The 27827-nt window shown below is 52.2% G+C and overlaps 1 protein-coding gene and 1 long non-coding RNA gene across 2 annotated transcripts; one reads left to right on the top strand and one right to left on the bottom strand.

Moving 5' to 3' along the window:
- Positions 1-793: 793 nt before the first annotated feature.
- On the top strand, positions 794-27735 carry CCDC33 (coiled-coil domain containing 33). Its single transcript, XM_027521148.1, is given in 10 exon segments — positions 794-1377; positions 19065-19230; positions 19475-19563; positions 19778-19909; positions 20006-20096; positions 21073-21239; positions 21848-21859; positions 22666-22752; positions 25123-25217; positions 25219-27735. Coding segments are annotated over 10 exon segments (1008 nt in total). The 5' UTR covers positions 794-1308; the 3' UTR covers positions 25319-27735.
- Positions 1977-9671, bottom strand: LOC113879556. Its single transcript, XR_003507378.1, has 3 exons — positions 9525-9671; positions 8971-9057; positions 1977-3019 (listed from the first exon to the last, which is right to left on the bottom strand). It is a non-coding gene; the product is annotated as an uncharacterized LOC113879556 (long non-coding RNA).
- Positions 27736-27827: the final 92 nt, after the last annotated feature.

The raw sequence follows: 27827 nt of genomic DNA, 5'->3' as shown, positions 1-27827 counted from the left end.
CAGGTATGAGCCCCAGAGCTGTGTGGGGCTTATCCTGCTCCATACTCCTGCCTTTATGATATCATATCCCTATGATAGAGAGGAAGAAACCCCATGAGGAACAAGTGAATTCTACAGGATCTCACAGTAAATTCAATGAGAAATGAGGCCTGCCAAGGAAAAGAGTAAGAGCCCACCTACAATACTAACAAGGGGCCCCCACCCACACAGAACCCTGGGCGGGCACCCAGCAGTCAGGGGTGGGGGTGCCTTAGACAGGCTGGAGCTTTGGAAACAGGTCAAGCTGTCTGTCTTGGACTGTCTTCTTGAACCCCCACTGAAACCCCAGAAACCCCCGTCATTCTTCCATTCATTTACTAAACAGATGAACAAATATATATGGAGTCCCAGCTTCATGTAAGCATCTTGCTAGGGGCAGATGGAGGGGTGGGGCTATCAGAGGAGACTTTGGGACCAAGCTTGTCTGGGATAGACAGGCTGGACCCAGCTCAGCTGGGGCAAAGCCAGACAGACAACTCCAAGCACTAGGAGGGTGTCTCGGCAGTCCCAGGCCAAGGGCAGTTGGAGCAGATGGCTTTGCCTTAGAGACCAAGGCCGTTTCTAGGTGGTGGGCTGCCTTGTTTGGGTTTGTTTTCCATTTGCTTCCCAGGGAGTTCCTTTTAAAGACATCCACCCATGTTGTCTCCACTGAACTAACAGGAAAGGAATTTGTTCAGACTATCAGGACAGCGGAGATGGGAAGGCCCGGGGGGTAGGGTTGGGGCCCTAGGCCTCGGTGTGCAGCTGCAGGAGAAAAGTGAGCCTGGCCTGGACCACTGCAGAGGATTGCTGGGGGTTCAAGGGCCAGAGAGAAGGGAGCCTGAGGGCTAGAAATAGGAGGAGGCTAAAGGGAAGAGGAAAGGGGAAGACTAGGGTGCGAGGTAACCAAAAGGCAGAGACAGTGGGGATGGAGGGCGAGACTAATGGGAGACTGAGGTCTACATAGAGGGCAGGTCGGGGCGGGGGTACTGAGACTAGTGTTGGGGAGACAGAAGGTCGGAGCCCTTCAGGGTCTTGCCTGTTTCCTGGTCTCCTAGCTCCACAGCCCTTCCAGGTCCTGCCATCTCCTTGAAGTTCCCTGGCTAAGGAATGAGCCTAGCCTGATTCCAGCCACCCCACCCGGATGCCCTCACCCTGGAACAAAGCAGGAGTGGTCCCCTGGGCCTGCCTGCTTCCAGCGCAGGGCAGGGCTCAGTCACCAGGCAGGCACTTGTTGTAGCAACGGTCTCCGGGGGCCCATCCTGGGGAACAGAACTGCTAACAGGAAAGATGGGGGAGCCAGAGTCTCCAGCCCCTCCAGCCCCCCAGGCTGCCCCAGGCCTCCTGGACAGCCACTCTGTAAGTCTGCCCCCATACCGCTGGTTCTGGGAGGATGGGTTGGCTTATCTAGCAGCCAGGTGTGTTGAGGTGTGTTGCCTGGCAACCAATAAAGGTATTCCTAGAGCAAGGTAGAGGGAGGACTAAAAGATCAGGCCCGCAGCCACTGGCCACTGGATGCCTGTGGTCATTGGAACCTCTGTGGGGCTCCCAGGCCCAGCCCAGGCTACCCGAGCCCACACCTGGGAACCCAGAAAGGGAAGAGAGAACAACTTCTGGGAACACCTCTGAAAGTGACCACTGCATCCTGCTAACACGGGGCTTGGCTCTGGTTTCTTGGAGGTCCAGCCCTATATCCTAGAAAGTGACTGGGGCTGGGCTAGCCTGGGGAAGTCAGGCCAGGAGGTCTTGTTGATAGGGCCAGAGCTCATAAGGGCCAGTGAGGGTGAAGAGCAAAGCAGATTATTTAGTCATTAAGTCATGTCAGACTCTTTGCAACCCTATGGACTGCAGCATGCCAGCCTCCCCTGTCCTTCACTATCTCCTGTAATTTGCTCAAATTCATGCCCATTGAGTCAGTGATGCCATTCAACCTTCTTGTCCTCTGCTGCCCGCTTCTCCTTTTGCCTTCCATCTTACCCAGCATCAGAGGCAGATGGGGTCATCCAAAAGGAGGGGAATCAGCCTTAGGCCAAGGGGCCTGCCTTGCCTGGGATAGGGACACCTTTCTCATTCAGACTCCAGGAGCCAAAGCCTTTGTTCTTTCTTCGTGGCAAGAACCCAGAGCAGGCCCACGAGGGAGCATATCTCTAGCCCACAGATCAGGAGACCTGGAGCAGGTCAGGGCCTTGCTTAGGGTCACACAACTGATTTGAGCAGAGGCTAGATTAAAACCCAAAATTGTGGACTCCAACCAGGGCTCTCCTCACATCCCACATGGAGCACTCAGGGACAGCAAAGCTCTAACTAGGGAGGAGGCTGGCAGGACATGAGCACAGGAGAAGGGGTCTGTTATGGGAGAGTAAGCAGAACCTGTAAAGCCAGGGAAGGGATCTGTCTGCTCACCAATGCCATGAGTGCCTGGCCCTCGACTTCCCTGGGCTGAGGTCAAAGACCAACCCCAAGCTGAGTGTAGGAGAGGCAGGTCTCTGATCTCCAAACCTGAGGAGGTGTAATGGAGGTGGCCCAGGAGATCTTCCTGGAGGAAGAGGGCCCAGAGTGGAGCCTTGAAGGTCCACAGGGAGGCCTGGGAAGGGAAATGGGAATGGGAGAAAGCATCCTCCAAGAAGCCCCTCCCCTAAGCCAGCCCTACCCATCCTCCATTGTCCAGGCCCTGCTCAATTAGCCAGCCTGGCTCGGCAGGGGCCACTTAGGCAGCGCTTGGGGTCAGCAACCAAGGCCTTGCCACCACCCCTCAAAGCTTCAGTGTGCTGAACACAAAAGCTTTCCAGGCGCCATCTCTGCTGCTGCTGGAAGGAAAAGAAAGAACAGAGGAAAGGAAATTTCACTCCTTTTGTTTCATTGCTGTAACCTTGGGCTGAACAAAGACGCAACTGCCTCCCCCTCAGGGAACCTGTTTTAAACTGCAATTTGCACAGATTTGCTTGTGTTTGGGAGGCTCAGCTGACTTCTGAGGTGTGGAGGTGTCGGGTGGAGGCACCAACTGGAAAAAAAAAATTGCACAACCTGAGATCTGGGAGTTCAGTTTTCTGGGGGTCTTAGGACAATAGCTCAGGAGACAGCCTCTCTCGTAGCTCTGATGGAACTCCTTCAGAGAGGTAGTGGGGGAGGTCCGCAAGCACATATGTGACTGTGGAGAAAGGGGTTAGCCATGAAGCACACATCTCGGTAGAAGGCTGCTCTTAGTTACGAGGAACAGATATCTCAGTTAATGGTTTTAGTGCTTTTCTAAGTAGGGGAAGATGCAAAATTCTGGATTCATACAATTTTATCCTGAAAATGTACCTAACTATCTGAAGGCTTATTCTGCCGTTTTCCCCAGAGCACAGAGTGCCTCGTTCCTGATTTTTGCCCTGAATTTCTTTCAGGGTATACTATACACGGAACTGGATGAGGGAAAATATTTATAAATTCAACCAAGGTTTGGGAGGCGCTGCATGACCAATTTTTAGTAGAAAGGCTCGTTGCTGAGTCAGGCAGGGGTTCCATTGCTAGGCCCTCAGTGGATTATTACTGGACTAGACCCTGTTAAATGCAGCCCAAAGTCTCTGGACATGTCTAATCTGTTATGGTCTAGGAGAAGATTCCCTCTTTTGCTTCTTCCCATATCTGCAATTACACTATTGCAATCATTGATCTTATGTAGAACTATTTATCTGGTCAGTCATTTCAAGTCACCCAGCCTTCATTTTTGTCCGTAGCTGTCACACATTGGAGAATACAAGAAATAATAATCTTGTAAAATAGGCAGAATATAATGTGAGTGAGTGTTAGTTGCTCAGTTGTGTCTGACTCTTTGAGACCTCATGGACTGTAGCCCACCAGGCTCCTCTGGCCGTGGAATTCTTCAGGCAAGAATACTTGAGTAGGTTGCCATTTCCTCCTCCAGTGTAACTAGTAGGCTTTATAAGGTCATAAGTAAGAATTTAAGCCAAGAACTTCCATTAGATGCTGCCCAGTACATCCCTGGGCAGCTGACCCAATCTGTTTAGTATCCATCTCTATCTTTAAGGGCAATGATGTCTTGGCCCTGTTCGTAAGGCACCCAGCCCCAATTTCCTAGTGTTATTAGGCTGATTATCCTTAGTATGATTTAACTGTTCCTGACATAAGGGGAGGAGGGTCCCTTCAATTTAAGCCATAATAGCCTGATGTAAGCTGTATAAATCCATCCCATAACTGAGCGGGGGGTCCCTCCTAATAATCGAGAAGTTGTATTCTTTGATTGAAATTTAGGTCATTTCTCTGATTGAGCCTGAGTAAATTTAAAGATCTTGCTTAGAGCCAGTATGATTGATTGGCCAAGTGGGTTCCATCTAGTAAGATCAATAGTGACTCAGACAGAACTACAACTTCTTTCGTCTAGAATAAATTTCCTAAGGGCTATCCAATTAGAGCCTCAGAGAGGAGAAATCCACCAAGAAGTACTGGTCATGTTGGTAATTGACCATAAACCCAACAATTGGATTAATTTTGAAGTTCTGCATAGGCTTATGCTCATGATAGAAAAAACTTTTGATTCATATGCAAAAGTTCAAGACCACAAAAACACTATAAATAATCACACAGATCAGGTCCAGCGTCTCAGAATTGCTGTTGACTGCTGTGGTCAGGCACAACCTCTGTCCTCTCCTCTGCCTCCCTGAGACAGCTCCCCTGAACTGAGCTCTTGCTCAGACTTCCGATCTCAGGAACTACAGAAACCACACCAATCAGTACGAACTGAGTGTTTCCATTTTAAAGAAATGTGGTTAATTTCCCCTTAAAGCTACAGGTTAGCCAAGAGTGACCTCTCAGACATCCTGAGGGGACCTATAGGAGCTCTGTCCATCAAATGATGACACATCTGGCAGGGTCCTTGGCCACCAGTCCGGGGCTGGGGGTCTTCCTGACCCTACTTCCCCAACTCAGAATGGCAACCAGAGGTTGTGGAGAGGAGGAGAGGTCCTTCCATAAGTCAGGATCTTCCACAAGCTAAGGGCTTCCTTGGTAGTTCACACTGTAAAGAATCTGCCTGCAGTGCCGGAGACCCAGGTTCGATCCCTGGATTGGGAAGATCCCCTGGAGAAGGGAATGGGAACCCACTCCAGTATTCTTGCCTGGGAAATCCCATGGACAGACCGTGGGGTCACAAAGAGTCAGACATGACCAAACAACTAACACTTTCTAGGAGCTAAGCAGAGACTGGTGGGATAAGGAGTGCCAAGCTAGAGTGGGGGTGGAGGTCAAGGATGGCTTCTAGACAGAGCAGTAAGATTTCAGAGATAGGGAGGAGCCCAGGAAGGCTGGCCTGTGAACTTGGTGGCCAGGTGATATAGTTGTGCTGTGACAGATGGCCCTGAAATTGAGTTGGAAGTTTATTATGCAGGCACGTGGAACCATTGGAGGGCTCCAGAGGCCAGGGAGAAGGTTCCAGTTACCTCTTGCTGCATAATAAGCATCCTGGATTTAAAGCAGTAATGTCTTCTTTTATCATTCTCAGTTTTGTGGGTCAGGAGCTAGGCCAAGGCACAACAGGGAGGCCTGGTCTCAATCCATGATATGTGGGTTCCCAGCCGCCATGACTTCCCAGCCCAGGGAGGCTGGGGCCAGGCAGGCATCTCTCTCCCACACACTTAGTTTGGGCTTCCTCACAGCGTGGCCACCTCAGGATAGTGGACACTCTTCTCTGGGGGAACAGCAGGGTTTCCAGGAGGAAGGGGGGACGCTATGAAGATTCTGATGACCTGGCCTGAGAAGTCCCAGAACTTTGCAATGTGCCATTCTGCAAAGTCTCTGAGGCTCAGCCAGTTATACGGGGAGGGAGATTAGATTCAGTAAGAGGAGGAACACAGCCTTTTTAGCCCTCTTTCATTGATCAGAGAGGTAGGCTGTGTATGGAGGCAGCACAAAGAAAGACTAAGCATAAGAGAAGCGGAGAACCATGAGGCTTGCCTGCAGAAGGCTCCAGAGATCAGACCAGTCAGCCAGGAGCAGTGGAGGAGGCTGCCCGTCCTTGTGCCCTTCTGGGCAGAGGGAATCCCTGAGGGGAGGGTGGATATACCTACATTCTTAGCTGGTTTCTCAGGGACCGGGGGCTTCCCAAGTAGTCCTAATGGTAAAAAAAAACCGGCCTGCCAATACAAGAGATGCAAGAGACACGGGTTTGATCCCTGGGTTGGGGAGGTCTGCTGGAGGAGGAAATGGCAACCCACTCCGGTATTCTGGCCTGCAGAATCCCATGGGCAGAGGAACCTGGCAAGCTACAGTCCACGGGGTCATGAAGAGTCAGACACGACTGAACACACACACACACACACACACACACACAGGCAGAGGGATTATGAGGGACTGAACACACACACACACACACACACACACACACACAGGCAGAGGGATTATGAGGATAGAAATGGGCCCCCCTTGCTTGTATAGGAGTCCAGGAACACCAAGGCCTGGCCACACCAGGTTAAGGGGGTGTGTGGGTAGGAATGAATCTTTCTGTCTCTGACTCAAAAAAGCAGCTTCTAAGGGCTCCAAAAACACCTTGCTTGAAGGGAATGTGCACACACCCACCCCCAGGCAGACACGTTGCCTAAGAGATAGCCCCAGTCCTTGGAGAATGGAGAAGGTCAAGGGCAGGGTGGCAGTTCATCCTGTCCCCTTGGAGACAGCAGCTCAGTAACCCCACCCCAGGCTTGGCTTCCTGGGCTCCACAGCAGCCTCCCTCAACAATGCCCAGAGCGACCCAGGTAGAACTGCAGCTCTGCCCCTGTGAGCAGGGCAACCTTGAACACATCACTCAGCTCCTCCCACTCTGGGCCTCAGCTTCCTCCTCAGCAAATTGGGTCTGAAAATGCCTCCCTCGCAGACTCATTGCTCAGGTCAGAGAAAAAGTATATAAAGGGCCTGGCCAGTGACAGACGTTCAACAAAGGGGAACTGTTGTCATGAGGCTCCGTGACCCTTACAGGTCAACCTGGGCTTTGTGTACCTTCCTGGGTGGATAGAGGACTTGTAAAGATTTAGGCTTTGGGGTATGTGCGGGGTGTGTGCGTGAGGGGGTGGTGTTATGAAGTTATGAAGTGAAGTCGCTCGGTCGTGTCCAACTCTTTGTGACCCCATGGCCGGTAGCCTACCAGGCTTCTCAGACCATGGGATTTTCCAGGCAAGAGTACTGGAGTGGGTTGCCATTTCCTTCTCCAGGGGATCTTCCCGACCCAGGAATCGAACCCAGGTCTCCCACATTGTAGGCAGAAGCTTTACCCTCTGAGCCACCAGGGAAGCCCTGCATCCTAGTCCCTCTCAACTGTTCCTTTGGCACAGTGGTCAGCTATGTATGTATTACTTCCGTCAGGGTCACTTCAGTGCTTTGAAATGGCTCTTGTCCCAAGTCCCATCTCTCCCTACTCACCCCATCATCTTCCCTGGGGCTCGCTCAGGACAGAAGTCCCAGCTGAGGATCAGGATTTGCTGTGTGAGCTCAGGTAAATTACTGCACCTCTCTGGCCTCCATGGGTAGTTCTCAGCAGAATCTCCTAGATAAAGAGTTCTGGGGCAGGAGGTGTGAGATGGCAGGTTGGACTGCCTGGAGGAAGAACATGTGTGCCTGGGGCTGGACAGCACCCCCAGACATGCTCCCCAAGAGCACGGGGCCCACTCAGGCCATACTTCTCACTGCAGGCCGAAGCCAGAGCATCTGTGGAAGGCGAGTGCCCTCTGCTGGCTGCAAAGGCAGACCACACTGCAAGTAGCCTGCCAGTCAGGGATCCCTGAGGCCTGGGGACCCAGATGTCGCGTGGTTCCCCAAGGAAGGGCAAAGTTGGAAGGGTGCATGCCCAACCCTGCAAACCCACCCCCCTGGCTGGGCCTCCCCACCCACCCTCTGCACCCACTCCACCCCCTGCAGAGCCCTGTCACCCATGCCACCTTTGACCCAGACACCCCAGGATTCTTCCTTCCCCTTGGAGCATGAAGCCCCCGCCAATGCCCTCAATCCCTCTGCTCCAATCCATGACCCCTAAACACCTCTCCCTGCGTGTCTCCTCATCCTCCAGAAAACCCCTTCTCCATCCCCAGGTCTCTCTCCCCCACCCCCTCCCTCCCCGGTATCCCCAGCTACCTCTGTCCTTTCTCATCCTCTGTCCTCCTCCCGCATACCCTCCTCCTGGCACCCAGAGTGCTGACCAAGGTCACCAGGGGCCATTTCCTTAGGTCACACCTAGAGGCTTCCTCTGCAGATTGGGAAGCTAGTAAACCTCACCTTTTATCAAAACCCTTTTAAATTGTGAACTACAACCCCTATGGAGACAGTTGTGCTGAACAAAAAAATTAAACACAACCAAATTATCTCAAAGTAAACATCCATGAAACCAGCACTCAGGTCTGGAAATGGAACATCGCCAACACCCCAAGTCCCTGGTGCTGCTCATCTCCTCGACATGACCCCTGGACCCGCTCGTGTCTTATACTCTGCTGCTGCTGCTGCTTCTTCTTTTATTTATTTATTTGGCTGCGCTGGGTCTTAGTTGTGGCATGTGGCATCCTTAGCTGAGGATACAGGGTGGAAAAGAGACCTAGGGATGGAGGCAGGGTTTTCTGGAGGATGAGGATTTCTAGTTGGCCGCACATGAGATCTAGTTCCCTGATCAGGGATCAAACCCAAGCCCCTGCACTGGGAGCTCAGTCAGCCACGGGACCACCAGAGAAGTCCCATTTGCTTTATCTCTTTATACTATCAACACCTCCCTAATCACTATGACCTAATAGTCCCTGCTTTTAACTTTCTATAAAGAGCATCACGCCGTGTATGTTTTATTTTGTGTACGGTTCATTTGCTCAGCTTTATGTGTGAGAGGCATCTGTATGGTTGCTGGGTGCTGTGGGTCCTCTTCTACATTGTTGTAAAGTATTCTACTGTATGGGTTCCTCACCCCACCCCAACCTCCTCTCTTACCTATGTCCATTAATTCCTCACTGTCACACCAGTCCTTTATATGTTTCAGAAGGCGATTTCTACTTTGTATCCAGCTTTGCAGCTTATCTACAGAGAAAGTTGGTCTATATTACTGCATGTGCCATTGTCCAGAGCAGAAGGCTATCTCCCCTCCTTTCTTAAGCTCTGTGGCCTTGACCAGAGCTGCACCCACCCTTTTCCTCCCACCCCTCTGGCAATTTCCCTGAATTTGAAGGCTGTCCCACCACCACCCTTTTCCTTTGTCCTTGAACCCCTCTCCCCACCCTACACTTCCTCTGACTCTGGAAATCTCCTCCCTTCAAGGTTTCCATCACATTTGGGAGGCTGTCTTCCCACCCCTTTATCTCCAGCTGAGATTCTTTAGCTTACCACCATCAGCTGCTTGTGACCACCTTCACCTGGAGGCCACACAGGTCCCTCCCACCCAGCCTGGGCCGCACCTCAGGCCAACTCCTCAGCCTCCGTACTCCATGCACGCACCTCCTCCCCTGAAGACCCACTGCCACCCCCGATACAGGTCCCAACGAGTTCACCTGACTCGCTGTTCTCAGCCTTCATTCTCCTGATTTGTCTTCTGGGCTCAGCATCCTGAGAGGTCTTGCCACAGGCACCCCCCGCCCCACAGCTTAGGCCCTTCCATGGCCTTCAGAACAGAGTCCGAGGCCCTGAGACTGGCCTTCAAGGCCGTCTTCTGTCTGCCCGACTACCTCTCCAGCTGAACCCCTATTTCTCCTCCCTGCATCCTGCTCTCATCTGCTTTGTTCCTAATCTCACCTCCTTGTCTTTGCCACAGCGTCTCCTCTGCCCAGGGGCTCCCCAGGTGGCTCCATGGTAAAGAACCCACCTGCCAATGCAAGAGATGCAGGAGACTCTGCATCTCCAGGGTCGGGAAGATCCCCTGAAAGAGGAAAGGGCAACCACTCCAGTATTCTTGCGTAGAGAATCCAGTGGACAGAGAAGGCTGGCAGGCTACAGTCCATGGGGTTCCAAAGAGTCAGGCACGACTGATCGACTGAGCAGTGTACATTCCTTTGCCCGGAAAGCCCTCTCTCCACCTCCAGAGAGCTCATTCCCAAGAGTCAACTCAGATGATCACTTCCTCCAAGAAGCCTTCCTGCCCCATCCTGCCCCGAGGCTGGGTTGAGAGCCTCCTCTGAGTTTCCCTCTGTCACAGGCACTTCCTGCCACCTCCTCAGTGTAGAGGGGAGCCCACCACAGCCTGGAACAGTCTGGACTCCTCTGGGCTCCGAGGCCCCAGCATAGCTCACATGTGGCACACAGCAAGTACTGGTTGATTGGGTGTTTACTGAGCTGCTTCCAGTCAAGGCTTTATAACTGAGTTTCTGTGACCTTGGGCACACTGCCGCCTTCTAGCCTCTGTTTCCCCATCTGAACAGTGAAGGTATAAGGCGTACCTGGGCTTTCCTGATAGCTCAGTTGGTAAAGAATCTGCCTGCAACATAGGAGACCCATTTGATTCCTGGGTCAGGAAGACTCGCCGGAGAAGGGATAGGCTACCAGCTCCAGTATTCTGGCCGGGAGAATTCCATGGACTATATAGTCCATGGGGTCACAAAGAGTCGGACACAACTGAGCGACTTTCACTTTCACTTTGGTCAACATAGTTGGTTGTGGCCACAGGGATATTTGAACATCCTCAAGTGGCTGAAGTGCCTCTGATTCCACCGTAAGAAAGTTCTTTGTGGGGGAGAGGGGCAAGCATTGCCCTCTTCAGGCTTTTGTGAAAGATCGCCACCGCCCCTCCTTCTTTATTAAAGGTGAGGGAGGCTGAGGTGGATGCTGGGCCTCAACTTCTGTAAAATGGGAGCAGCCTGATAATCATAACTTCTGGACTTGGTACTCAAGGCTATCACACAGATACTTTTTTTTAATCTATGTCCAATAATTCCTCATTGTCTCACCCGCTCTTTATATGTGTAAGGTGATTTCTACTTTGTATCCAGTTTGTAGGTTATCAAAAGTGGTACAAAGATGGGAGGTAGAGGGAGTTCCCTAGTGGCCTAGTGGTTAGGATCCCAGGCTTTCACTGCTGTGGCCCAGGTTCAATCCCTGGTCAGGGAACTGAGATCCCACAAGCCAAGGTGGCCAAAGAAACGAAGATGGGATGTGGTGTCTACTGCTGCTGCTACTGCTGCTAAGTCGCTTCAGTCGTGTCCGACTCTGTGCGACCCCATAGCCAGCAGCTCACCAGGCTCCCCCGTCCCTGGGATTCTCCAGGCAAGAACACTGGAGTGGGTTGCCATTTCCTTCTCCAGTGCATGAAAGTGAAAAGTGAAAGTGAAGTCTCTCAGTTGTGCCCGACTCTTAGCGACCCCATGGACTGGAGCCTACCAGGCTCCTCGGTCCATGGGATTTTCCAGGCAAGAGTACTGGAGTGGGGTGCTATTGCCTTCTCCGTGGTGTCTACAGGCAGCCTATATACCAGAGCCAGGCAGGCCCTCATCACACTTCCTGACTCCACAGCCACCGCTTGAGATGAGACTATTTTCCCATTCCACAGATGAGGACACTGAGGCTCAGAGCATAGTTACTACCCTTCCAAAGCCAGAGAGGAGGTGCATGCAGCAAACGCCACCAACACCCTATAGCAGGGGAGTTATGAACCCAGGGCCACCTGGTGCTTCTCCCATCAGCTGCTCAGGGAGCTGGGGTCCCAGTGTGTGAAGGGGGTACAGTGGGAACTCAGGGTCAGGCACAGGTAGAGTCCTTGTCGCTAGAGCATGTGCAGGCCCAGAGAGATAGGAGTGAGGCTGACGTCCTGCCCACGACCCCCACAGCAGAGCAGCCTGGGAGCTGGAGGGGGAGGGGGCACGGAGGGCCGGCGCACCACAGGAATCTGGGTCGTGGTGTCCTGGGTTTTCTCAAGGCTGCACTGTGACGCAGAATGTGGCCCTGAGCCGGGAGCCCAGCCCAGTCTGTGGGGAGAGGTCAGGGCTGCTGTCTAGAAGCAGGGCTCAGCTGTGGGGGTGAGTGGAGTTGGAGAGGAAGGGAGGTTGCCACCCCTCTGGGTCCCCTGGGACAGAGGGAGCCAGCAAGAGTAGAGCCTGAGGGCAGGTGATCCAGGGCCAGGTCCCTCTCCACCCATCCAGGGGAGATTTGGCTAGGGGTGGTGGCGGGGCCTGTGGAAGCTCAGTAGGGCTAACCTCCGAGGGATGGAGCCCCCAAGAACCCATCGGCCATGTGGCTGATGTAAGGCTCCCCCCACTTCAGCAGGAGCCACACTGTCCTTCTCCATCTCTTTTTTTCCCTTCCTCTAGACCTCATCTCTCTTTCTTTGTCAAGGAGGGGTGTTAATAATAGAGCTTTGTTCACCCCCAAGACTCCTGAGTGAGAGGTAATAGGGCATTAGAAAGGGTGAGCCCAATAAGAAGAGGAGCTGATTAGACCCGTGGGGTAGGCCGGGGCCACAGCCCCTTCCCCAGGACTCCCTCCGCGCACACGTGCACAGGTGCACACACATGCACACTCAGGCGCACACACACTAGCAGTCCTCATGCAATTACAAATTACTGTTGTTGTTGTTCATTCACTCAGTCATGTCCAACTCTTTTCGACCCCATGGATTGCAGCACGCCAGGCTTCCCTGTCCTTCACCATCTCCCAGAGCTTTGAACCCATGTCCATCAAGTCGGTGATGCCATCCAACCATCTAATCCTCCGTTGTCCCCTTCTCCTGCCGTCAATCTTTCCCAGTATCAGGGTCTTTTCCAATAAATTAGTTCTTCGCATCAGGTGGCTAAAGTATTAGAGCTTCAGCTTCAGCATCAGTCCTTCCGATGAACATTCCGGATTGATTTTCTTTAGGACTGAGTGGTTTGATCTCCTTGCAGTCCCTTAGACTACAAATTACTGAGTGGACTATAAAAGATCAAAGATTAGGTAGTGGAAATGGGGGAGAGGTTCTCTGCAGATATTAATAGTTCAGCCTGAGTAGAGATGTGAAGGGGGAGATAAGAGTGCTGGAGGGGAAGGGCGGGGTTGATGGGCATAAGGGGGTGGCTTATAAGAGGCCTTGAATCCCAAGCCTTAGACTTTGCCTCTAAGTTGAAGCAGGGCGGGAAGAAAGCTGCTCCAAACCTCAGGAACCACAGCCGTGATGATCTCAGCCCTCCCCACCCGCACACACATAGACTAAGGTACCCGGACCCTAGCATCCAGCAGGTTCTTCCCTGCCCAGGGCCTCTCTCGCTCCACCCCTACCTTGAGCAGGACCTACTGAAGGAGAAGCTGGTGAAGCAGCAATGGGATCAGGCCAGCAGTTTTCTCACTGTGCTAGGCAGGCTGCATGCCCACCTGTCCCAACACAGGGAGACCTGGGCACTTCTGGCTCCCTGAGGAGCAGGCTGGGGATGCCCTTCTTCCATCTCCACCCCAGGCAGCCTTGGCTTCAGGGACAGAGGGTATCCTGGGACCTTGGGACATCATATGGACACTGGTGCCTGTGTTGGCCACCACCCCCATCAGTGTCCCTCAATTTCTGGAGACAGATTCAGCTACTGTCAAGGCAGGATCCCAGTGTTCTTCCCTCTGGGTGAAGCCCCAACCTGCCTCAATCCAGTAGGTGCAAAAAGCACAGGTTTTAGCAGGGTCTGGGTGCAAAGGCTCGCTTCACATTTGTAGGCAATGGGAGACGTGAATTAATCTGAGTCTCATAGGATGTTCTGAGGCATCATTTAGGCCCTCAGCAAGGGTCAGCGTGTGGCCTGCTTGCTTTCAGAGGGCCCCTTCCAGGGAGGTAGAGCAGATCTGGCCATTTCTCCCAGACAGGACTGGGTAAGCCTCACAGGGTGGAGAGGCTCGATCAGGGCCCAGAACCAGGGCCCACAGGGAGCATCCAAAGCTCAGGGCTGGAAAGGAACCCACTATTGCTGAGAACCAGGATGATCTCCAAAGGGGTGGCAATGTGGAGGCTTCCTGTATTTAACCAAAGTTGAACCAGGATTTCATTTCTTTTTTAATTCATTAAACATTTTTAACTTTTTAATGTGAAGTACAACACCCATTCAAACAAACACACAAAACATAAATGTATTCAAGGGATGAATCATTGCAAGGTGAACACACACATGTAACCCCTACAGGCCCTGCAGGTCAAGAAGAGCACTGCCAGCACCCAAGAAGCTCCCTCATGCCCTCGTCATCTCTCTACGTTCCCAAGGGGATCTAATACCCTGATTTCTAACTCGCCAAAGTTTACTTGCTTTTAGAGAAAATCTATATGGAATTGTAGAGTAGGTACTTTGTGTCTTTCTTCTTTTGCTCACAATTAGTTTGAGAGATTCTCCATGTGGTTGTCCATGACCATCATTCATTCATTTGTATTGCTGCGTAGCATCTTACCACATGACTCTCCCACCATTCTACTGCGATGGGTACTTGTGTTATTTCCAGTTTAAGATTATTACAAATAATACTACTAGTAATGTTCTTACACCAGCTTCTTGATGCATTCACACGTGCATTTTTTGAGGGGTATATACTCAGGAGTATAATTGCCAGATCATAGGCTATGCAGGCATTCAACTTCAATAGGATCCAGTTTCCGAACAGACTGTGAAAGGATGGAGGCACTTCGTGTTCCCCCAGCAGGGACTAAGGGTTCTACTTGCGCTACATCATCACCAACATTTGATGTGGTCAGGGTTGTTTTGTTTTTGTTTTAGTCAATGTGGCGCTGTATAGCAGAATCTTTTTGGTTTTAAAGGACTAAAGAGGGTGGCCACCGATTCAGATGCTTACTGGCTTATTTTGTTGAGGGTCAGTTCCAATCTCTTGTCCATTATTCTATTGCATAGTCTGTCCTTTTCTTACTGATTTGTGGGCGTCGTTTTTATAATTTTATTTATTTATGTCTTCTGTATTCGTTGGCTATGCCGGGCCCTCGTGGCTGTGCAGTTTCCTCTAGTTGCTTTCAGCAGGGACGACTCTAGCTGTGGTTCGCGGGTTTCTCACCGCGGTGGTTTCTCTTGTTGTGCAGCCTGGGCTGCAGGGCGCTTGGGTTTCAGTAGTTGTGGTTCCCGGGATCCAGGGCACAGGCTCAATAGTTGAGGCCCTCAGGCTTAGTTGCTCTGCAGCATGTGGGATCTTCCTGGACTAGGGATCAAACCTGTGTCTCCTGCATTGGCAGGTGGACGCTTTACCACCGAACCACCAGAGAAGCCTGGGAGTTGTTTTCATATCTGAATATGAGTTCATCTTCGGTTGTGTTTGTTGCAAGTATCTTCTCCCACTTTCCTTGCCCATTTCACCCTGTTAATGATGTCTTTATATGAATAAAATATCTTAATTTAAATGTATAAATTTATCAACCTTTTCCATCCTGATTTGTGCTTTTTTGGCATATTTTGGTTTGGCTGTTTTGGATTTGTTTTGGGTTTTGTTTTGTTTTTTTGCCACACTGTGTGACTTGTAGGATCTTAGTTCCCCGACCAGGTATTAAACCTGGGGCCACAGTGGTGAATGAAGGCCCACATCTCAACCACTGGACCACCAGGGAAATCTCCCCCTTTTCTGAGCTGTCCTGTTTTGAAAAACCTTTCGCTATCCCAAGTTTATAAAGATATTCCTTTCCTTGTCTCCTGGAGGCTTTATTGTTTTACCTTTTACACTTAGATCTACAGTCCAGCTGGATTTATTTTTAATTATGGTATGTAATAAGAGCCAAGTTTCCCTTTTCTCCAGATAGATATCAATTGATGCAGCACCTTTTATTAAAATGACTATCCTTTCCCTACCACCCTGTAACACCATCATATGTTAAGAGTCCATATATGTGTGGATCTGTATTAGGGCTCTCTCATGCTTTGGCCTGCTTATCAAACTTTGCAGTTATATTACCCTATCTTAATTACTGTACTGCTACTGCTAAGTCGCTTCAGTCGTGTCCGACTCTGTGTGACCCCATAGACGGCAGCCCACCAGGCTCCCCCGTCCCTGGGATTCTCCAGGCAAGAACGCTGGAGTGGGTTGCCATTTCCTCCTCCAATGCATGAAAGTGAAAAGTGAAAGTGAAGTCGCTCAGTTGTATCTGACTCTTAGCGACCCCATGGACTGTAGCCTACCAGGCTCCTCGGTCCATGGGATTTTCCAGGCAAGAGTACTGGAGTGGGGTGCCATTGCCTTCTCCGCCTAATTACTGTAGCTTTATCATAAATCTTGACAGCTGATACAGCAAGTCTTTCCACCTGTTTCTCTTCAAAAGTATTTTGGCGATACTTGTTCTTTTTATTTCTCATAGAACCAGTTTATCTATTTCTCCACATATACAAGAGGGTTATGATCTTAATTGACAATACATTTAATTTGTGAATCAGTGTAAGGAAGAACTAACTCTTTACATTTCGTCTTTCAATCTGTGAACATGGTATAGCCCTCAATGTATTTCGGTTTAAATTATTTTTAATTAGATGAATAACATGAGCAAATTCTTAGAAAAATGCAGAGATTAAGCAAGTGTTCCTTTTCCTTCCCAAACTGAGCAGTTACTACTGTTACTATACATCTGTATGTATACACTCATGCACACATGTACACACGTGCATTCACACATACACATACCAGTTGTGGATGTGATCATATTAATTTGCCACATTCTTACTTTTTTTTTTCCACTTAAAAATACAGTGTGGACATCTCTGCCTCAGAATAATTGAATCTAGGTCATTCCTTGTAAGTACCGCCTGTATCCAGAGACTGAGCATTTCCTAGAATAAAATCACTAACTGCAGTGTGTGGAGCATCCTTGAACTTGTTTTCTTGGACAAGTTGTGTTTTCTCTAAAAGATAATTCTAAATCAAGGAAACCCACTTGATACTGCTGTAATTGTTCAGAGAAGACATGAGAAGAGCCTGAATTAGGCTAGGGAGGGAAAGGAGAGATGAATTTTCTTTTTCAAAAATATCATGTGATTCCTCTTGACGGTCTGCTGAGCCTCCCAAACCCCTGTCCATCAAAGGGCTGCTATACATTGAAGATGTAGAGCACAGCAGAGGAGGGAGCAAAGGAACCCAGGCTGAAGGTAGCAAGGACGAAGAGGAAGGGGTCTGACCTGTTAACTAAAGCTGGTACTAGAACAGAGATGGGGTGGGATAGGAACTGCCTTCTCCAAGGCCTGCCTGCTTGAGGCAGGGCCCCTGACCTCTGAGCTTGCAGCAACTCCATGCTCCTCCTGCCAGAGGAATCTGAGGCTCAGTAAGATGAAGGGGCTCATCCAAGCTTACTCAGTGAGTCAGTAGCCAAGCTGGGCTTCTGCCTGGGGCCCGACCACAAAGCCCTGTGAGGGTGCAGTCTCTGGGCTGAGTGTCCTAGTTAACGTAGCTGTCTGAGGGCACCAGATGGGCAGATCTACAGGAGCCAAGACCTAAAACTTGACTGGGGCAGGTGCTAGGGAGATGGGCCCAGCACTGGCACCATTCAGAGGCAGTCTAGCCAGAAGGCTAGACAGAAGCAGGTGACAAGTGGTATCTGATGAGCCCCTGCTGTCTGGAAACCCCGCCCCAGGAAGCCAGCAGCCCACCATGCAACAGGTTGGAGGCAGTGACTGGGAGCCAGGCCATATCCCCAGTCAGCATGGGGCCCAGGTGGGAGTTGAGGACTGAGCTCTGCTTCCTGAGGACTTGGGAGCCCCTTCCTGGCTGGAGCCCCCACCCCCCGCCTGCAAGGCCTGCACAGTCTCAGGAAGGCCACAGACCACAAGCTCCCCCTGGCCTTGCTTCCTCCTCCTTTTCCACCCCCAACCTAGCTCCTACCTCCTCCCTCTCCGCGGACCTTTCTGGCTTCACATTTTGAGTCTCTCTTTTCTATTTTGTTGTACTGTTTATATTTAAGAAACTACCTTCACAAAAGTGTTTGTAAATAACAGTAGAGGATTTCTGATTATAAAACAAATAATGTAAATATAACCTATGAATTCTCCTATGTACACACAAGGGTAAACATGAACTTTTTTTCCCAAGTTGAAATCATAATTCTTTGTAGTAACCTGTTTTCATCACTTCTCAAAATATTGTGAAGTTTCCCTACATGGGGCATCGTGACAGGATTGCACAGTGCTTAAGAACAAGGATTCAAGGGCCAGCAGGCCTGGATTTCAGACCCTGACTCTGCCACTCATTAGTTTTGTGACTAAGCAAGCTACTCACCTCTCTGGGCCTTGTCTTCATCATCGATAAAATGAGGATGATAATAGAACCCATCCTCACAGGCTAAATGAAGGAGGTGGGCCTGACCTAGAACATGGGAAATGCTCAATGAACACCAGATATTAGTATTGCTGTTGCTGCTGCTGCTGCTGCTAAGTCGCTTCAGTCATGTCCGACTCTGTGCGACCCCATAGACAGAAACCCACCAGGCTCCTCCGTCCATGGGATTTTCCAGGCAAGAACACTGGAGTGGGTTGCCATTGCCTTCTCCAAGTATTGCTGTTACTCCTAACCTAACGACAGAGCCTGGCATCCTGGCCCCACCTCATACCCTGGATCCTATAGCTGGATCCCAGCACTGACCCTGAGTCCTTATCTGGGTCTCCCAGGCTTACCTTGGGTCCCTTCAAGACCCCTGGGCTCGTTGGGAGGCTGGTGTCCAGGGGCAGCTCCCAAGGAGCCTTCAGGGAGATTTCAGAAAGATTCTTCCCTGGGTCCTCAGTGACTCAAGGAAGAAGAGGGATTAGAGAAGGAAGAAAGGAGAAGGGAGAAGGTGAGAATGGCCCTGATTTAGCCAGGCCCTGGAGAGCTGGCCCAGAGCTTTTCAAGTCTCCATCGCTCAGGGGCTTCCTCAATGGTGTCTGAGGCCTGGGTCCCCCCTAGAAGGCATCTCAGGAAAAGATGTAACCCCCAGAAGAGCACATTTACAGACCTGTTCTCACTGACCAGGAGGGGTGAAGACCCTGTCGTGACCACCCCTCCAAGGAGTTGCTAAGACTTGAGGGCACAGCTTGGGATTCTCTCTGTTCTTTGGCCTCGGGAGTGACCCGCTGACCTCTAAGTGTGAATGTCGATGTTGGGTGGCAGCCACACGGGGCTGGGGGTTCAGCTCTGAGCTCCGGGGTCTGCAGGAGATGAACAACTACCGGCGGGCCATGCAGAAGATGGCAGAGGACATCCTGTCACTGCGGAAACAGACCAGCGTCCTGGAGGCAGAGAACCGCATGCTGAGAAGCCAGCTGGCCCAGAAGGAGGTAGAAGAGGAGTCAGCCAGCCCCAACAAGGCCCAGAACCTGGGTGAGGGCGTGCAGGCCACCGACGGAATAGGGAGGTGGGGGCCTCTCCCAGGTGTGCGTGCTGCGGGACACAGGCTAATCAGTAGGAGCCTGGGGTCTCTCCGGGGAAGGAAATTGAGAGTCCAGTCCTGTCTCAAGCCCCAGGACTGAGAGACATCTGCCCTCCCCACCTGCACCCGCCTCAAGTATTCCAATTTGAATTGGGAGGTGCCTCCTCCCTGAGCCAGCTCCTCCACCACCACTAGCATCCATGAAGCAGAAACTGCTGCTGAGTGAGCTGGACATGAAGAAGCTGAGGGACAAGGTGCAGCGTTTGCAGAGTGAACTGACTCTAGTAAGCCAGGGCTCAGAGGGCAGAGGGGAAGGGCGCTCGGGAGGGAGTACCTGAAAGTGGGAGGGAGTACCTGAAAGTAGAAGGGAGAGGGACATAGGGGCCAGGGGGCCAGGGAAGTGGTGAACTGAGCAGGGGGAGCTGGGGTGGACCCTCGGGGCCAAGGGCACCCCTGTTCCCCCTTCTCCCCTCTCTCTGCAACCCCCACCACCATCAGAAGAATGATCGAGAAAAGGAGCTGCTCCTCCTACACCAGGCTCAGCAGCCACAGGCTGCGCTGCTGAAGCACTACCAGGACAAGTTGCAGAAGATGAAGGCGCTGGAGGAGACCGTGAGGCACCAGGAGAAGGCAGGTAGCAGAAGGGCCAGGCTGCCCCGGATCCGGCCACTGAAGGGAAGGTGTGATGCCCCCGGGCCAGCCCAGCCTCTGTGCTCCGCCCTCCAGGTGATCGAGAAGATGGAGCAAGTGCTGGAGGACAAGCTGCGCAAGAGGAGCAAGCCCCTGCAGGACAAGCCGCAGGGAAAGCCCAGCATGCGTGAGTCTGCTCCCGCCCCTGCAGGCCCTGCCTTCTTGAGGCCTCTCAGTTTCAGCAGCACCTTCAAACTGCGCAGAGGGTGCTAGTTCCCCATTCATTCAGACACTCAGCACTTCCAGAGGCCCCTGAACTCCCTTCTCCTGCCAGGGAGCCCCTCAGAACACAAGGGAGGGGACACAGCGTGTGCACCATGCTAGAAAGAGGCTCTGACCTTCCAGAAGCAGCTCTGAGACTCAAGTGAACAGAAATGGGCTACCTGCAAAGTGGGGCTTTGCCAGGCAGCAGTTCCCTCAAATTATATGCTCATCTCCCTACATTTTCAAAGAGTCTGCTTCTACAAAATAAACAGAAAAAAAAATATTTTGGTTAAGTCCATGATTTACTTTCTCCATCAATGTTAACCAAAGCCATCCAGAACTGCCCATCCGAGGCAGCTCTGATGAGCAAAAGAGAACCAGGTCACACGGGATCAGGTCAGCCCAAGCGGAGGATTTCTGTGCCACCTCACTGGAGACCCCCATAAGCCCAGCCCTGTGACAGCCTTCACTGCATGGGGGTGTCAGTGGGGGGGTATTTTTGAAGGCCTTTAACAAACAATGAAAGTTGGGCCCGCCTTTCAGGAACCCTGAGGTTAGCATGAGAGATGAGAAGGCAATCTCGGGAAAGGAAACAGCCAGGCCCTGGCCCAGGGAGTAAGGATGCCAGAAGCAGAAAAAGGAGGAAAGATAGAGATGAGGAGCTGAAACAGACCCAGGACAAAGGGCAGGGCAGTGATAAGGGAGATCACCCAGGTCAGATTCTAAAGAGCCTAAAACCATGGCCTCAGGAGGCATGTGGACCTGATCTCACTGGCAGTAGGGAGCCATAGCTGGGGAGCAGAGGACGAGCAGAAAGAAGGAAAACACTGAGGCAGATTGGACCAGGCACACGGAGGCAGGAAAGCCTATCTCATGCACATCTATGGCCGCATTCACAGCCTTCCCCATACTCTCAGCCTCTGGCCTTCCCCCGGGTCCTACGGGCGAGAATCTGCCTGTTGACGTCTACTCAGTGCTGCTCACGGAAAACTTGAGACTGCAGGCAGAGCTGGATAAGAGCTGCCACCAGTCAGCCCCCATCATTCTGCAGCCGCAGGCCGTGCCGGTAAGAGCCACCAGCACAAGCGTGGTCCTGGGCCTGCCTACCCAGGTCACCAGGTGCTCAGAAACCATTCACCACACAATCCGAGGTGAAGCCCCAGACCAGGAGCTAGGTTTCCCAGGGTCTTCAGTGTGCCTGGAATCTCTGGAGAGTCTCTAGCTCTTGGGCCTTGGCTTTTTTCCCCTGGAGAACACTCACGAGTCTGAAAGCTTCACCCTTACCCTCATCTAGTATCATGGGAGAGCAAGCAAACCCCTAGCTGACCCCTGAGCCCATTTGCCACTGGCTGGCTGCAGTGGGGCTCCACACAGGGCTCTCAGTACTCCATCCTGGAGCATTTCCTGGGATTGGTACAGCCTTGGAGAACCCTTTCCCTGATCCCAGGTGGACCCTGGGGAGTTGGGAGCAAGAGGAGACCTGGCAGAGAGCCTGTAAGAGACAGAAGCCCCGGGCCACTCCAGGGGCACCCTGCCCGCACAGGTGGGTGTCCCTGGCCCCTCCCCTTCTGAGGCTGTTACAGGTGTCCCTGCTTTATGCAAACCCAGAGACCGAACATTTGGAATTACAAGCCAGGTGGGCTGGGCACAGCAAAGTTTTTCTCTTCATCACAGGATTCGCAGGAGGTGAGTTCTGTTTGAAAGCACCCTCGATGCGTGGACATCCAGGTAAAGAGCGGAAGATGGGGAACCCTCACTTTACAAACAGATCCTTTACTTTACAGAAAGACCCCCCCCCCCAGCTCAAGATTCCCTTCTGTGCACTAACCTAGTGCTCCCTAGTATTAATGCATCTTTTCTTAAAAAAGATTTATTCATTTATTTATGGCTGTGCTGGGTCTTCGTTGCTGTGTGGGGCCTTTCTCCAGCTGCAGTGAGCAAGGGCTACTCTTCGCTGTGGTCCATAGGCTTCTCACTGCAGTGGTTTCTCTTGCTGCAGAGCGTGGGCTCCAGGCACTGGGCTCAGTAGTTGCGGCTCCCAGGCTCTAGAGCACAGGCTCAACAGTTGTGGCGCATGGGCCTAGTTGCTTCGGCAGCATGTGGGATCTTTCCAGATCAGGGGTCAAACTCGTGTACCTTGCACTGGCAGGTAGGTTCTTCACCCCTGAGCCACCAGAGAAGCCCTCCCTGGTATATTTTTAAATTTTTAACTGATGTACAAAAATTTCATACACTCGAAATATATGGGGAGAACAGCTGTGAAAAAGCCACATGCCAAGTGTGAAACCCTGGACAGGGGCTTTGGCCCTGAGTCTGAGGTTCTGCAAAGAGCCGGACACGACTGAGCGACTGAACAACTGGGGCTCTGCATTGGGAGCTGAACTTGGAGCTTGGACCTGGCTGATTTCTTCCTCAGTGTCACCTGGCCTCCCGAGCTCACACAGCTACAGCCCCTGACGGGGACCATGTGCGAATTTCTGCTTTGCCCACAGGATCTCCTTGCCAGTAATTCAGACAAGTTTAACCTCCTGGCCAAGCTGGAACGAGCTCAGAGCCGGATCTTGTCCCTGGAAAGCCAGGTAGGTGAGGTGAAGGGGCCACACAGGCCAGAGAGCCTCCACTCAGTCAGAGACCCGGCTCCGCCTCTATATTTCAGGAGGGTTGGGGGCTCCGTGTGTGAGGAGGGTCAAGGCTCCAAGTTTGAGGAGGGTTTGGGTCCATTTGTGACCAGAGTCGGGGCTCTGTGTTTGAAAAGGATCAGGGCTGTATGTGTGAGGAGGGTCAGGACTCAGTTCATGACCAGGACTGGGGCTCCCTGTATTTAGACTATCAGGACTCCCTACTTAACTACATTTGGGCTCAGTGTGTATGTGTAGGATCAGGACTCAGTCTGCATCCAGGGTCAGGGGTCCATTTGTGACCAGGATTGGGGGCTCCATTTTGTGACCAGGGCCTGGTGTGTGACTAGGGTCGGGGCTCCCTGTGTGATCAGGGTTGGGGTCCAGTGCGTGAGGGGGATTGGGTCTCTGGGGGGTGATCAGGGTGGGAATTTCCTCTGTGAGGAGGGTCGTGGCTCAGTGTGTGACTAGGGTCAGTGCTCTGTATGAGAGGAGGGTCAAGGCTTCGTGTGTGATCAGGGTGGGGGCTCTGTGTGTGTCGAGGGTTGGTGATGGGTGGTTTTATTTTTAATATTTATTTATTATTCGGCTGCTTCGGGCCTTAGTTGCAGCACACGGGGTCCTCGTTGTGTCGTGCGGGATCTTTCCTTGCAGGGCACAGACCCTAGTTGTGGAGAGCACGGGCTCAGTAGTTGTGGCACACGAGCTTAGTTGCCCCGAGGCATGTGGGAGCTTAGCGTGCCTGCGTCCCCTGCATTGCGAAGCAGATTCTCAACTGCTGGATGACACGGGTGTCTCAGTAATCAGTTTTGGTCTAGGGTTTGGACTTCCTGTGTGAGGAGTGTCAGAGCTCAGTGTGTGAAGAAAGTCAGGGTTCCCTTTGTGACCAGGGTCAAGGCTGCATGTTAGAGTAGGCTTGGGCCCAGGTCAGTCTCCATGCATGACCAGGGTGGGAATTCTCTGTGTGACCAAGGTCAGAGCTCTGTGTGTGTCTGGCACTGGTGATCGGTGTTTGCTAGGGTCGGGACTCCCTGTATGAGGAGGTTGGGACTCCAAGTGTGAAGAGGGTCAAGGCTTGCTTTGTGACCAGGATTTGTGTTTCAGGACGGTTAGGGCTATGTGAGAAGAATTGGGGCTTCACTGGTGACAAGGGTCAGGTCTGCATGTTAGAAGAGGGTTGGGGCTCAGAGCGTGAGGAGAGTTGAAGCTCCATGTGTAAAGCCTCGAGAGTGGGGGCTCTGTGTGTTTGGAGGGTCAGATCTCTGTATATGACCAGTGTCAGGGCTCCATATGTGACCGGGATCTGGGCTCATTGTTTGTCCAGGGATGGAGCTCCCTGTTTGACCATGTCTGGGCTCAGTGAGGAGGGTCAGGGTTCAGTCTTCATCTGGGGTCAGAGCTCCATTTGTGACCTGGGTTGGGGCTCCTTGTATGAAGGGTCAGGTCTCCATGTGTTTGGAGGGTTGGGGCTCAGTGTGTGGGGAGGGTTGCGGCTCCATGTGTGACCAGGGTCAGGACTCAGTGTTTGTCCAGGGTCAGGGCTCCCTGTGTGACCACGTCTGTGCTCAGTGAGGAGGGTCAGGGTTCAGTCTGCATCCAGGGTCAGGGCTCCACTTGGACCAGAGTCCAAGTTTGGTGTGTGACTGGGTCCATGCTCCATGTGTGATCAGGGTGGTGGCTCAGTTTGTGAGGAGGGTCTGGGATCTGTGTGTCAGGAGAGGTGGGGCTCCATTTGTGACCAAGGGGGCTTCCTTGGTGGCAAGACCTGGGTTCAATCCCTGGGTGGGGAAGATCCCCTGGAGAAGGGAACAACTACCCACTCCAGTATGCTTGCCTGGAGAATTCCATGGACAGAGGAGCCTGGTAGGCTACAGTCCATGGAGCTGCAAAGAGTTGGACACAACTGAGCGACTTTCACTTTCACTTTGTAATCAGGATCAGGGCTCCCTGTGTGATCAGGTTTGGGGTTCAGTGAATGAGGAGTTTGGGGGCTCAACTCGTGACAATGGTAGAGGTGAGACAGGGTTTCCCGTATGCACAAGGAGGGCTGGAGCCCCATGGTGGAGGATTGGTTGGACCCATTGTAATAGCGTCTGGGCTCAGTCCGCTGGTGAAACTAAGAGAAGATCCATCAGTCATAGTCAAGCTGTCACTTAGTCCCTCTTCACCCACTCTTGTCACCCTGAGGTCTCTTGGGAAGGTAGTAGCTAGCCCACATGAACCGGAGTTTTGCTTTTTCCCCTAAGAGCAGGCTCAGGTAGGCTGTCCTAGCTCTCAGGGAGGGGCCATGCTGCCTGGTGGTTCTCCATCTATGCCTCTTCATGTCTATAGTTAGAGGACTCAGCTCGGCGCTGGGGACGAGAGAAGCAGGACTTGGCCACCCGGCTGCAGGAACAAGAATATGGTTTGCGGCACCCTTCCAACAGTCGCCACAGACGTGCCCGTGAGCGATCCCCATGGGGGAGCTTCTCGGGGCTTGGGTGGAGGGTCTGGCAGCCACACCACCTCCAGAGTCACTAGATCCTGAGAAAAACTGTCCAGGGGGCCCTGCTTCCTGGCTGGTAGTCAGAAGACCCAGGCTCAGCTTCTGCTGAGTTACCAGCTGAAGCTCTTGCCCCATCTCAATGCCCCTGGTCTAAGGGGAAGTGAATCCTGCCAAGACATGTCCTCCCCTTCAGGTAGTGATGAGTATCACCAATGAGGTGGCTGTGGTTGACAGCTTGCCCACAGGGCATTTCTCAAATGCCCTGGCACTGGCTGTACCTTAGGACCGGATTTGCTCATGGGCAGAGTAGCTGTGGCCCCACCCCACCGCACAGTGCCTAAGATTCCCCAGTGAACATGCCCTTCTCAGGCAAGTGCAGTGCTGCAGACCTGCCAGAGATGGGATCGTGCTGCCAGAGAGAAACCTTGCCAGCTTCCCAAGAACAAACAGGCCCCTCAAGCTCAGCCCTGGGCCACCCAGCCCCACAAAGCAAACCCCCTGATTGCTCCTGCTCTTGAATTATCAGTATTTTGCTTCTTTCCTGGCTCCTGACCAGATCTGAAAAGGATGGGGGGCTGGGGGGTGGGAGGAATACCAGGCTACCTTAGTAGACTCACCCACTGAGCCCTGAAGACTCTGGGAAAAATTAGGTATGACCTACTGTGGTTAAATGAGTTTGGAAATATTTGAGAAGTCATGACCCACTGGATTTCGGATTGTCTGAGGCATGACTTTCCAAGAAAGATGCATTTTATTGGTTCATTCCTCTAGGGGCAGGGGCATACTCACTTCATCTTGCTTTGCCACCACAGAACCCCTCCAAGGACCAAACGCAACCCTCCAAGTTGGACCCCTTGATGCCCAGCTCAGAGACTAAGCTCAAAAAGCTCTCGAAATCTCAACAGACTGACTCCTAGCAGGCCACCCCCTCTGCATGCTGGAGTCGCAGCCCCACCCCCTTAAAATGACTTTATTAAATGCTGTATGTCAGTGAGCATTCACCCCTTTCCCAGAGCAGGGCAGCTTGGGGTACCTAAGCTTCCTCCTTCCAGACCCCACTCTGGGTCTGGGCCTTCTGCTGTAGCCCTGTAGCCTCCTGCCTGTCCCAGGAGCTACTCTCTTTAGAGAGTCCAATGCCATAGTGGACTCAGGACAGGGGTGGGCAGGGAGAGGGAAGAGGCCTTTCAAAGCAGGAGCCAGGGAGACAAGTCCCATTCAGACCTCCAAAAGAACTGAGACCACCAGAGGTCAGCTGGTAAGAGAGGCTGGGATTTTCTACCTGCCCCTCAACATGTATCATATCTGAAATCCTTTATTTCAAGTTTGGTTTATCTGTTTCTTGGGAAGCAAAAGACTTGAAGCCTGCCTGTGACAATCAGTTACGTGTTAGTATGAAATACTCCATTCACGAGGGATAGGCTGAGCTGGTAGTGTTGTGTCTAAACACATCCAGGGACAGAAAAGCAGAAGGGGCTAGAAGAAGGAGCCCTCCACTGACAGTTAGAAGGCCTGGCTTCTAGCTACAAGCCTGCTGTGTTACCCTGAGTGACTCAAGCAACCTCTCTGGGCTAACTGTAAGGCCCTCCAACTCTAACATTTCCAAGCAAAACTGACTCAAGCCTGGAGAAAGGAAAGGAAGCAGGAAGAATAAAGACAACAAGGAAGAGGATTGTGATGAGGAAAAGCAGAAAGGCTCCAAGAGTGAATTCAGAACCTGCAGATCCTGGTAGAAGAGGCCAAGCCATCTGGGCTGCTATCCTGAGCAGCACTAGCCCCCTATGTCTGCCTGACTTGGACTTGGGTAGCCAAGGGCCAGGGAGGATCAGGTACCTGGTCAAGTTAGGAGTCACAGAACTCAGAGGGGGCCAAGAGGGTTAAAATTGAGACCATTGTCAGGCGGTCCAAATAATGCACCAGAGACTGCCCCAGTCTCCCTGCCTAATGCCCAGAGCTTGGACCTGTGGGCCCATCCCACTGGGGCAGGAAGTTAAGGCCTGGGGAAGTCCAGAAAAGGGTGGTCAGGTGGGGTAGAGGAAGCATGCGGGCCTCTTCTTCCCAGAATCAGTCACCTCACACCAGCCCCTCACCCACATCCTCTTCACCACATCATCCCCAGACATCATGCTCGAGACTCTCACTGGCCCTTGGCAGGAAGTCCTCATGGCCCCACAGGGAATTCCCACCCAAGGCTCAGCCAAGCAGAGCACTGTGGGAGCCTCACCCATGAGAGGCGGGCCCCGGGAGCCAGGATTGGCCCACAACCTCTCAGGCTGCCCTGTTCTCTCAACAGAACTCTGCCAAGTTCTTTATCCCTATGCCAGCTGCTCCAGGGGTGCAATGGCAATAGCCCTCCATCTGCTCTGCCTCATAAGCAACGGGACAACAGGGAGGTGGAGCCTATTGGCTCCTGAGCTGCTATAGGTGGGTGGGTCCCAGCAGAAATGGCTTCAAGGGCAGCAGTTCTCCATTCATACTCAGATCTATCTGCTGACCTGGGTCAGAGAGCATCTCTCCAAGTGTGATGACTACCTTAGGGGGTCAGATGGAAAAT

Source organism: Bos indicus x Bos taurus, chromosome 21, assembly GCF_003369695.1.
Source record: "Bos indicus x Bos taurus breed Angus x Brahman F1 hybrid chromosome 21, Bos_hybrid_MaternalHap_v2.0, whole genome shotgun sequence".
Lineage (NCBI taxonomy): Eukaryota > Metazoa > Chordata > Mammalia > Artiodactyla > Bovidae > Bos > Bos indicus x Bos taurus.
Note: the sequence above shows the minus strand (reverse complement) of the source record. Positions and strands in the feature narration are given on the sequence as shown.